This window comes from Micromesistius poutassou (assembly GCF_964030765.1).
Source record: "Micromesistius poutassou genome assembly, contig: SUPER_1_unloc_1, whole genome shotgun sequence".
In the NCBI taxonomy this organism is placed as follows: Eukaryota; Metazoa; Chordata; class Actinopteri; order Gadiformes; family Gadidae; genus Micromesistius; species Micromesistius poutassou.
The window spans coordinates 908289-921056 of NW_028180643.1; the positions used below are offsets into that span (position 1 = coordinate 908289).

At 40.5% G+C, this 12768-nt stretch overlaps 2 protein-coding genes across 2 annotated transcripts; one reads left to right on the forward strand and one right to left on the reverse strand.

The window, feature by feature from the left end:
- Positions 1–2523: 2523 nt before the first annotated feature.
- On the reverse strand, positions 2524–3608 carry LOC311338043 (uncharacterized protein; the record flags this gene model as incomplete). The annotated part of the gene is made up of 2 exons (XM_084488959.1): positions 2524–2707; positions 3091–3608. 2 exons carry the CDS (start codon positions 3606–3608, stop codon positions 2524–2526), a joined length of 702 nt encoding a protein of 233 aa, XP_084345085.1.
- A 2627-nt stretch (positions 3609–6235) lies between these two features.
- Positions 6236–11758, forward strand: LOC311338044 (NLR family CARD domain-containing protein 3-like; the record flags this gene model as incomplete). Its single annotated transcript, XM_084488960.1, is given in 8 exon segments — positions 6236–6282; positions 7546–7662; positions 7737–7853; positions 8378–8447; positions 8639–8864; positions 10043–11289; positions 11380–11390; positions 11392–11758. Coding segments are annotated over 8 exon segments (2202 nt in total).
- Between the last annotated feature and the right edge of the window lie 1010 nt (positions 11759–12768).

The following is a 12768-nucleotide window of genomic DNA, read 5'->3' on the forward strand; positions in this document are numbered from 1 at the left end:
TAAAAGACAATGAACTGGACCAGCTTGCAAACTTCTTAGGCCATGACGTACGGGTGCATCGGGAATACTACCGCTTGCACCAGTCGACGATTCAGCTTGCAAAAATATCTAAGCTGCTGATTGCCATGCAGGGCGGGAGTGTGAAAGACATCCAAGGGAAGTCACTCGACCAGATAGGCGGTATGTATTAGTCCTTACTATTTTAATGTAAATTATTTACTACATTATTATTATTATATTATTATTTACTACTTCCCTACACAGCTTTGCTGCTAGACCCCCAATAACCAATTGTGAATATCTGTTGCGATCTGCAATTTGATTTTCAGATGACATAGAAGATTTTGGCCCTACTACCAATCATCCAGGTCCTCCTCCTGAAACTGGCATCCAAGGTATTGTCATAGTGAATTTCCACGCCTACAATTGTGCTGCTAGGCCCCTAAGAAAAAATTCTTAACGTCTGTCGTTGTAATCTACAATATGATTTTCAGGTGACATGGAAGATTTCGCCCCTACTCCCAATCATCCAGGTCCTCCTCCTGAAACTGGCATCCAAGGTATAGTCAGTAAATTTCCATCCCTGCCACTGCCCTCTGCTGTTTTGCTGCTAGGCCCTAAATAAAAACATCTTAATGTCTGTCCTTATAATCTAAACTATTTATAGGTGACATGGAAGAATTTGCCTCTGTTGCTGATCAATCTGGTCACCCTCCTGAAACCGGCCTTCAAGGTATTGTCATAGTGAATCTCCATGCTTACAACTGTCCTGTGCTGCTTTGCTGCTAGGCCTCTGGGTACCAGTTCTGAATGTTGGCATTACAATCTACAATATGATTTTCAGGTGACATGGTTGATTTTGCTCCTGTGCCTGTTCAATCTGGTCATCCTAAAGAAACTGGAATCCAAGGTACTTAGTTTCCATGTCCACAGCAGTCATATTGTAGACCATTTACTGTACACTTATTCTGATGAGGGGTAATTAAACATGTTTTGAACTTGTTTTAGAAATTGTTGACCTGAGGGGTATATTACAAAGCAAACTCAACAGAGCCTGGCTCTCTTTTCTTGATCTGGTTCAACCTAAGACAAACCCTCGCTCAGAGCTGACTGGTATCACTGGTATCATGAAGGCAGTGATCATTTCAGGCTTCAGGCTCTGTGCGTCCCTATGAAAGGGGGCGTTAAACCCGTCATTTGACTCTGCTTCCAAACAAAATGGACTGATCTCATGTGTCGCTGACTTCATTCAAGAGGAAGAGTTTGTCAGTCTGAATTATCACAAAACAGCAGAAAACAGAGCCGAAAAAAACCTCTTACTGCAAATAAGGAGAGAGTGGAATGCTGTCAGAAAATTAGGCTACTGAATTGATTTATTTATTTTACCGATCATTCCCGCATTGCGTAACGTGATGCAATTAAACGTTAAACTCGGATTTAAACACTACACCATTTAGCCTAATTGATTTATAGGCTACTTTGCTGTATTTATAGCAATACGCCTAATAGTCCCACACTTAAGAATGTCATTTAAGTCTGACACTGTCCCCAAATGAATAGCCTATGTTGAAAATCACTTTAGTTTTGAGCCACATCAAAATGAAGACAATTTGGATTTAGGCTAAAAGCCTTTTATTTGCATTTGGTTATGATCCTAAGACATCATAGAATGTTTTTTTGTATGACAACTATTTACAGCAGCCACTGTCTGATTTCCCCAACAATGGGGTTTTTCCCCACTGGGTACTATGGAGATAACCTAAAGATGTAAAACTCAATATTTGAACTTCAACAGACAGGACCTGGAGCTACCATTGTAAACAAAGTTTAGATTTGTTGCTCTTTTCAATACAGGTAAACACATTCCGTCTGAAATGGAAACAAAAGCTGTGATGAAGCACATGAAGCCATATATTCTGAATGGACTTCTGGTCATGAGCACTCAATGTGCATTGTGCAAAGACAAAGAACACCCCGTCTTAGAAGGACGCACAATTCAAAACATCTGTGATTTTGTGAGAAATAAAGGCCTAAAGAATAAAAAAAATATAGAATTCACACGTGGAATAGTTTAATTAATAGTTAATAGTGTCAATCAAGCTAAATTCAGACATCAAGTTAAGTGCTCCTTTTTTGGTCGCTGGTGGTTTGCGTTTGAGATAATGTGTTCAGTCTGATTTTATCAATCTTACCTTTGAGAGTTGTAAAGGCCTAAAGAATAGAAAAATGTAGAATTCACACGTGGAATAGTTGATGTTTTGTACAGTTTTTTCAAGAATTTCAATGTCAATCAAGCTAAATTCAGACATCAAGTTAAGTGCTCTTTTTTTGGTTGCTGGTGGTTCGCAGTTTTGAGTGGTTTGCATTTGAGATAATGTGTTCAGTCTGATTTTTATCAATCTTACCTTTGAGAGTTGTAAAGGCCTAAAGAATAAAAAAAATGTAGAATTCACACGTGGAATAGTTTTGTACAGTTTTTCAAGAATTTCAATGTCAATCAAGCTAAATTCAGACATGTTGTGTTCAGAACAATCTCAGAGCATCTTGTGCTTCCCTGAAGCCAACATATTGTCCAGTGGCCGAAGGGTATTTGTTTCGGATGCTGGTCACGACACAGGATGGAAGAACACGTCTGTTGCCTCTTCCCAGCTGTGTTCCTTTCAACCCCCACTCTAGAACGATTCGGTAGGCCACCAATCGGTACTGCCTAAAACAAGAAGGAAAACAAGTAAGCTTTTGGGAGCAGGCTCTTAGCAAAGACAGAATTCAACTTGGGTAATAGCCCACATAAAGACAATGGTCCTACTGCTGTTTATGGTGGTAGACTGATTTGCTGCATTCTCTAGGCTCAAAATCCTACGGCCTATGCCTACATAGTAATAGCTGGCTAGAGTTAGCTTTCTCGATTATCAGCCACTCTTTAGACTGAGGCTGTGGTTGTACATCAAGGGTAAAGTGTAGGCCTAGCCTATGAAACAGACTTGGAGCCCATGTATGAACATACCATATATAATAATTGATATGGTATGTCCATGTATGGACTCCAACTAGGCAACAAATAATAACATTTTGTTTGGATTGCACACTTACAAGAGTGACAACTGGCCATTGGGTCCATTGGGTCTGGGTCTTCTTTTCCAATTGATTTTATCGAAGGAGAAGAATGTTTCGAGCACTCCTCGATTTAGAAGGGGGGGGGGGGGGGGGAAGTCCTGGTGCTCCGTTATGCAGATTGGTTTGTTTCGGGAGGCGCTATTCCCAGACACATCTAGATCTTGAAAACTAGTGTCCAGCTCCATTTCTTGAATCTGTGGGATAACTAAGTCCCACTCCCTGCAGCAAAAACATTCGTCGTCTGTCTGCATTTTTATGCATTCTCTGCACTGGCACCACCAGTCTCCAGATGTTCTGTCCTGGTTCTCTACTGCAGCTCCAGTGGGGGCTGTCTCTACAGACGCTCTTTCTCTTTCTGCTCTTTGGGCATCCATCTCTCTCAGTTCTTCGTCTGGATCGTACAGGTACGGTTCGTTGGATCCAAGTAATTCCTCATCGTCTTCAAAATCTTCAAAATCAGACACATCGCTATGTTGTCTTTCATACGTAGCCATCTCTTGTGTAATGAATAGGCTAATACAATTCCTCTGCTTCGGTAGCGGCAGGTAAACTATAATAGATCCGGTTGCATAGGTAATATCAATCTGCTGCTGCCGTAGCCTATACGGAAGTATAAACTACCCTGCTCTTGATACACAAGTCCCTCAAAATTCAATGCGATACAAGGATAGTTTCATTTAAAACATTCTGTCAACACAGACATTTACACTGATAGTATGGCGTAATAATTGATTTGCCTCGGGTGTACTGTGTAGTGGGCAAGACTGTTTTTATTGGCAGGCTAGTGGGGCCCATCGACTTGCGCTAGCCTAGCACCAGCGATCTATGCAAATAGAAGGACTGAATTGAAAATTGTTGAAAACGGTCTCCAATGATCAATAACACACTGGCTCACTTGGAAATGTGACCCGATGTCCAAAATCCTGAACTATCCCTTTAAGTGCTCCTTTTTTGGTCACTGGTGGTTTGCGGTTTTGAGTGGTTTGATAGTGTTAGTGATTGATAGTGTGTTCAGTCTGATTTTATCAATCTTACCTTTGAGAGTTGTCAACACTGCTTTAGTGTCCTCACAATCCTGTCTGCAGTCTGTGTGTCGACTAGTGTCCTTGCAGGCCTGTTCTAAAACTTGGTCTGTGTGTCGACTAGTGTCCTTGCAGGCCTGTTCTAAAACTTGGTCTGTGTGTCGACTAGTGTCCTTGCAGGCCTGTTCTAAAACTTGGTCTGTGTGTCGACTAGTGTCCTTTCAGGCCTGTTCTAAAACTTGGTCTGTGTGTCTGTCGACTAGTGTCCTTGCAGGCCTGTTCTAAAACCTATGTCCTCACAAACCTCTTAGGGTGCTTACAAGCCTGTATGGGGAATGAGTCCCTGTATACCACCAAAATGTCTGTGTAAATCTGTGTCACTATCTTTTGAAATATGAGGAAATGTTCCTTTTTAAAGTCTGATATATTTTTGTAAAAAAAAAAGAAAATTTTTGATATATTTTTTATAGCTCTAGCACCTCTGGAAAGGGGTGTCCCCGTAGGCCTGTACTGAGCATCATTTGCAGAAATTTTTCAAAAGTGTCCTCCTAATCCTCCGTACCAGTATGTATGTATGTGTGTGTGTGTGTGTGTGTGTGGGGGGGGGGGGGGGTCTAAAGGGTGTAACAAGATAAGAAGGAAGAAACACAAAGAATCCAAGTCAACAAGACGACTCACACTAAATATTATAAAGAATTCAGTTGAACTAATCCACTATTTAAATGATATCTTTACTGTAACATATCTTTACTGTAACGCATGGCAACAGTCTTTATATTTACTGTTAAATTGCATCCTTTTGTGGGACTACTGTGTGTTTCTAAAAACCGCCCCTTATATCGTTTTAATCTAAATACCTGCGTGTAAAGGGTGTGACAAGATGAGAAGGAAGAAAAACAAGAATTCTAGCCAACAAGATGACTCATTGACAAGAAATGAAGGAAGACAATAACCCTGTCTATTAGAGAATCACACGCCAGTACAAACATGCCTACCTCTGACTCTGCTCTTCTGAAAAGAGAAATCATCCATTGTACAGATTCTACTGATTTATACGTTCACACTGAAGCAAATCAAGAGTTCATATCAACAAGAGGCTAAACTGTGTTTAGAGGATGGAGGAGGATTCTACATGGAGGGGATCAGGAGAAACAGAACAGAGGACACCTATTCACTTCATGTGCTTCATGCTTCTGTTCATTATATGTTCATGATGTCTCTTTATTGATAACATGGTATCTGTGTTCCTGTGGGTTCTGCTGTAAAGAAGGAGAATCAGTGATGTGTCTCTATGTGCTGTTGGACCTGTCAAGTGTCTCTTTGTTTTCCTCTGTCTGAGTTTGTAAACATCAGAGCTCTCTGCCTAGAGTTCATATTTTAATAAAGTTATTATTCTTCATCACTGCCTGAAGTCATGGAACAGCAGCCAATAGGAGGTTAGTCTGAGAGGAGTAACTTATTCATCATATCAATAGGAAGAATTCTATTTTTCAGTAAAGACGTACAGTTAAAAGCGTTCCTTAATGCCATGTACATGTTGAACTGAAGTATCAAACAAAATACTGATGTAGGCCTACATGCGTAGTCTAAAAAAAAAGAGGTTAAAACAAAATGATTATTTTAAAATCCCATTACATGAGTCGTTGTAGGCTTTAAAATTACAAACTGTCTCTGACATAGCTTACATTGTGTGTGTGTGTGTGTGTGTGTGTGCGTGGCTGCCTGTAAAGGGTGCAGCAGGATCAGGAAGGAAGAAAATAATCCAACCCAACCAGATGACTCACACGGTAAATATGCTGTTGGGTATCGACCTCAATTACAACAACAAGTAAGAATTCAGTTGACCTAATTCACTATTTAAATGATGTTTTCACTAACGTATCACGGCAACAGTCTTTAGACTTACTCTTTAATGGCAGCCTTTTGTGGGACTACTGTGTTTCTAAAAAACTCCTCTATATCACTCTAATCACTCTAATTATGTGTGTGTGTGTGTGTCTGTGTGTGTACCTTGGCCCTTTTCTGAATACCTGGGTGTAACAAGATGAGCCCAACCAAGTTACAACCCAGGTTACTCTTCTTCATTCCTGAGTGGAGTCATGGAGCAGCAGCCAATAGGAGGCCAGTCTGAGAGGAGTGTGAACTGGTTGGTTTGGTTCACATCATTTCCTTATAATGAGTCGGACGGTTTGGTGTGTCTCACTTCATTACAGCGGGGAGAAGACTCAGGTACTGTACTCCACTCTGATCTGTGATTTAACATAAATATGTATAACTTATTTATCATATCAATAGGAAGAGTACTATTTGTCTGTAATCACCTATGGTTAAAAGTGTTACTAGATGTTACGTACATGTTTGAACTGTAGCATACTTAAAACCTCTCACTGTGTCTCTGTCTTTGTGTCTGAGCTTCTAGACATCATAGCTCTCTTTATATTTGAACAAAGTCACTGGGTAGATCCCAACCAACCTCATGTGTGACAAAGATTGTGTTAGTGTGGGACAATGAGGGACACATTACCAATGCGGAGAGGTAGTCTACAAACGTGTCTTTCTACCTTTCTAAATAGACATTCTTACGTGTTGCTTCACGTTGAAATCAAGTAAAATATAAACTATTAACTGATACTTTATATATGTTATTGGGACGTTATTCTAAAGTTGCAACTATTCCTCATTTACTAACAGTTAATAAATGAGGAATAGTTGCAACTTTAGAATAACGTCCCAATAACATATATAAACTATTAACTGATACTTAACAAGTCATTAGTAAGTAATTTACTAATAACTTGTTCATGATCTATTAGTAATTTATATGGTATAGTTATAAATCATTAACATACAGTTAACAAGTCATTGATAACTCATTAACTAACAGTTTATTAATGATCTATTAACTATCTACAAGGCATCATTATAAATCCTTAACAAACACTGTTAACAAACACTTAACAAGTCATTAATAACTCATTAATTAACAGTTTACTTATGATCTATTAACTAGTTATAACGGATAGTTATTATAAAGTGTTACCGATTAAGATAATAATTTAATATAAGAGATGAGATAAGATGCTTTAAAGAGGAACTTCTGAATTTGACAAAGCAGTTTGGAACTTTTCAGTGTTGATCAAGCAGCTTTTTAATTCTGGTAATTCTAGTTTCATGCATTAGGTTCCTCAGAGCCAGTAATAACATATCAGTGTTATAATATCTTATCAAGATAATTAAAGAAAAGAAAGCTTGAAACAAGATAAATGCTCCAACATAAACTCTGCCTTGTAAGAATAAATATATTGTCAGCAGAAAACAAGCATATATTGCTCGGATTTCAAATATTTCAACTTACGTGGATATAAATATGTGCAGTATGAGTTACAGCTGTGTGTGTGTTGTGTCGAAGCCCAGAGCAGCAGGAGAGAGCAGACTCCCCTGGACCCAGCTGCGTCTCCATGAAGAGTGACCGCTCTATGTATATACCTGTTAACTTTAAAGATGGAAATCAGTCTATTGAGAAAGGGTAAGAATTTACCAGATATTATAAACATACAGCTTCTATCAAACGTCCATAAATCCTGGTTCTTGTTTTTCTAGAAGAGTCCAGCAGCAGAGAGCAGACTCCCCTGGACCCAGCTGTGTCTCCATGAAGAGTGACCACTCTATCTATATACCTGTTAACTTTAAAGATGGACGCCCCTCCAGAGAGGAGAGGTAGGAGTTTCAAACAGACGATGACAACAGACCAGTTGGTTGTTATCAGACTCTACTGATACTCTCTCACAATCAATCATTAACTAACTGAAGAGGATTGCTGGTTTACCTGTACTCCTCACACACACACACACACACACACACACACACACACACACACACACACACAAAGCCATTTACCAATAAAACATCCACAAACAGATAACATACAATCAACTTTATGAATCCCACACGGGGGAATCACTTGTTATTGCAGCTCAAGAGTCATAAGTACAGCAAAAGAGAGATTAAGTGATGAATAAAAAAAATATTAAATTGAATAAAGATACAAAACTTAACATAACTAAATAAATACAATTACACAGGACACTTGCACAGTATAAATATAAACATAATTGCAGACAATAATGTACTCTCTTTCTCTCTCTCTCTCTCTCTCTCTGTCTATCTCCCCCCTCTCTCCCCCCCTTCTTGTATGTTTACTGTGTGTGTTTATGTTTACTGTGTGTGTGTTCTCTCCACAGACAACCCCACCAGAGACTAAAGGTTACTAGTGCTCAGTCTGTACAGCAGCATCAAACAGCTGATCAAGGTGTGTAAATGTCCAACAAGACATTTGACTTTAGCTCTACATAAACTTAAAAATAAACAAAAACATCTCTTGTGGCGCTATTAGTCTCCAGGCTTCCCTCTTTAGACCAGTGGAACGTGAATCCAGGACAGATGCTTCTGATGTCCTCAGTTAGTTCAGAGTAAAGTTCTCCATGATGTTTGTTCTGTTCCAGAGGGCTGAGGAGAACGCACACACTTTCCTAGACAAGGAGCTGAAGAAGCTCTGGAGGGATCTCTTCTCAGATTACCCACAATGCTCAGAGTGTCAGAGGGAGGAGGAGGAGGTGGATATTAAGAAGGAGGAGCAGAGGAGGCGCGCCATACAGGGAGTGGTAGACATCACAAAGCTCTGCCTGATGGAGATGAACCAGGAGGAACTGGCCGACACACTGTGGGACGGTAAGAGAATCTTATTTTGAGGACAGAGTAGACAATTATTTTGAAGCGCAGAAGACTCTTATCTTGAAAACAGAATGAAAATGTATTTTAAAGTGACGAGAGTGTGACGAATAACAGCACATATAACAACAGGCTGTAATATCCTCACATAGCCCGAGGGAACAGGACCAAATATATAAAAGCTGTATTAACCGCACATAGCCACAAGATGTCAGCACACATAATAAACTAGGAGGCGGGTGCTCAACACTAGCCAATCAGAGCACATTACACATCATAGAGGCCACGCCTGCCAAAGTACTAGGGAACGCACACAAGCGGGAGAGGGCAGAAACTCTACAGGCAGTGTATCGATCAGATATCCAGCTAAGAGTCGCTCCACGTGTGAATTATGCAATTCCTCTCCTTTTGCTTCATAGATAATAACCAAAACCTATACCAAATAAAGTGAGTTAAAAGCAATCCTGTTTCGTGGCCTTCTTCCTCAAAGAACACAACAAGAGTAGTATGAGACTCTTATTTGTTCTGTTAAAACCAAATTACATAATCTAATTTAGTTTTAAGAGATTTCTTCATTTATAATTCATCAATGTGGAGATATCTTTCTTCTTTGGGGTTTACTGGTTTGATCCAGATATGTAGGGTTATTGTGGGGTATCAGGTCAAATGATTGAACCAGATATGTAGGGTGATTGTGGGTCCATCAGGTTAAATGGTTTCATCAAGACAGGACCCACAATTAAAATAAAAATACATACATTCGTCATGTAAGCAAAAGACGACAACATTTAAGGCCCATCAGCATGCATTCGGTCTGGGATTTAGTGCCTGGTTCAGTTCTAGGATTGACTGGTGAACAAAAGTCATATTTTTTGTCATATCAGCATAGCACTCCCGGTTCGCTAACTAAGTTGTTGATGCTTCTTTTTATGTGTAGGGACCCTAGTCATGCTACTGCAGAGGTTTTGTGCTAATTTGAGCAAATTGGCATTTGAAAAAATGCCAATTTGTAAGCTTTTGGCCCACCGCCCCTAGCCAATGCAATGTTAGCCATTTGGGCTGTAAGCATTTTTCCACGCAAGCTCTATACTGGTTGATCAACGAAAAAAAAAATATAGAATTTTTTCCACTTATTTCACCATCCACTAACTGATGTCTTTTGTTGTTTTCTCATTTAGGATCTGCTGCTGTCAAGTGCCAACATAAAATCAAGTCTCATTTGAAAAAGAAGTTCAAGTGTGTGTTTGAGGGAATTCTTAAAGCAGGACAGCCAACAGGTCTGAATGACTTCTACACAGTGCTCTTCATCACAGAGAGAGGCAGTGGAGAGGTCAACAAAGAACATGAGGTCAGACTGATTGAAACAGCTTCTAGGAAACCAGCCAAGGAGGAAACACCAATCAAATGTGAAGACATCTTTAAACCCTTACCTGGACAAGATAAACCAATCAGAACAATAATGACAACTGGAGTGGCCGGCATTGGTAAAACCATCTTAACACACAAGTTCACTCTGGACTGGGCTGAAGGCAAAGCCAACCAGGACATACACTTCACTTTTCTCCTCACTTTCAGAGAGCTGAATTTACTGAAAGGGAAAGAGTTTAGCTTGGTGGAACTTCTTCATCACTTCTTTGTTGAGACTAAAGAAGCAGGAATCTGCAGATTTGACCAGTTCCAAGTTGTCTTCATCTTGGATGGTCTGGATGAGTGTCGACTTCCTCTGGACTTCCAGAACAACCAGATCTGGACTGATGTCACAAAGCCGACTTCAGTGGACGTGCTGCTGACAAACCTCATCAGGGGCGACCTGCTTCCCTCCGCTCGCATCTGGATAACCACACGCCCTGCAGCAGCCAATCAGATCCCTGCTGAATCTTTTGACATGGTGACGGAGGTGAGAGGGTTCACCGACCCACAGAAGGAGGAGTACTTCAGGAAGAGATTCAGAGAGGAGACGATGGCCACCACAATCATCTCCCACATCAAGAAATCACGAAGCCTCCACATCATGTGTCACATCCCAGTCTTCTGTCGGATCACTGCTACAGTTCTGGAGGACATCTTCAAATCTCAGATAGAAGAGATTCCCAATACCGTGACTCAGATGTACATCCACTTTCTGAGGGTTCAGGCCATACATGGGGACAGGAAGTATCATGGGAGAGCTGAAACAGATCCAAACTGGAGTCCAGAGAGCAGGGAGATCATTGTTTCTTTGGGAAAATTGGCTTTTAATCAGCTGGAGAAAGGAAACCTGATCTTCTACGAGGAAGACCTGAAAGAGTGTGGCTTTGATATAAGAGCAGCCTCAATGTACTCAGGAGTGTTCACCCAGATCTTTAAAGAGGAGTGTGTGCTGTACCAGGACAAGGTGTTCTGCTTTGTCCATCTGAGCATCCAGGAGTTTCTGGCTGCCCTTTATGTCTTTCTGACATAAAGGGCAGCCAGTTTTATAAATAGTTTTTATCAACAATGGTGTCAATCTGCTCTCAGGACAACGACAATCCCTGAGGTCTATTCTTGTTCGAAACAAACAAACAGAAAAAAGAAAGCTCAAACTCTACCGGAGTGCTGTGGACAAGTCCTTACAGAGTGAGAATGGACACCTGGACTTGTTCCTCCGCTTCCTCCTGGGCCTCTCTCTGGAGACCAATCAGATTCTCCTACGAGGTCTGCTTGGACAGACAGGAAAAGTTATTGTAAGCTCATGTACCAATGAGGAAACAGTGTCTTACATCAAGAAGAAGATAGGTGGAGATCTTTCCCCAGAGAGAAGCATCAATCTGTTCCACTGTCTGAACGAGCTGAACGACCATTCTCTAGTGGAGGAGATCCAACAGTACCTAACATCTCCAGAGAATCTCTCTCCCCTGCTCAGTGGTTGGCTCTGATCTTACTGATATCAGAAAAGGTGCTGGAAGAGTTTGACCTAAAGAAATACTCTGCTTCAGAGGAGGGTCTTCTGAGGCTGCTGCCAGTGGTCAAAGCCTCCAAAACATCCCTGTAAGTGTTTTTCGTTTAGTTTAGTTTTTATTTCCTTGTGCAAGATAAACAAGATTAAAATAACCAAAAAAGAGATGCACATAGATATACATAAATGCACGGGTGGGACAAAAGAAACCCCAGAGGGCTTATAAAGGATGCCCACCTAACATTAAATTACAATAAGGTAAGGTAAAGAAATAGAGTGCACTAATGACACAACACAATATACAGCTGCTCAATGTGGCCCGGGAAAGGGAAGTCTGGGGCCCCATGCTGGCACTGCTGCCTCCGCGACCCGACCCCGGATAAGCAGATGACGACGAGGATGAGGATGATAAGGAACAAAATATACTAAAACTAGAAAATAAAAGTTATTATAATATATTAAGTAAAATTTATTTATATAGCGCTTTTCACAGACACGGTCACAAAATGTGTTACAATGTGCATAGAAAATAAAAGCATAGTAGAAAATACGTCTAAGAAAGAAATAAAGTAAAGAATACAACAGAAAAAATTAGCAATATATAAAATACAGAAGTTACCCAAATGCTAGCCTAAACAAGTGAGTCTTCAATTGACCCTTGAAACAGTCCACACAGCAAACCCCAATGCTGGTTGGCAGAACATTCCAGAGTCTGGGTGCCAAAGCAGCAAAGGCTCTATCCCCACATGTCTTCAGACGAGTGTGTGGCATGGCAAGCAGATTTTGGTTAATATACCTATAATAAAGATAATAATATACATTATTACACAGCTTTTCTCAATGCTGTGGAATTCTCTGTTCATTTGCATGGGCCTTTCCGACTATAATGACCGCTGTCAAGGAAAGTGGATTTTTTGCCTCTGATTCACGTCTTATGTATCACTCCGCTAGTAGTCCGCTAACTTATCAACCCCAGCCTATTCGGTTGCT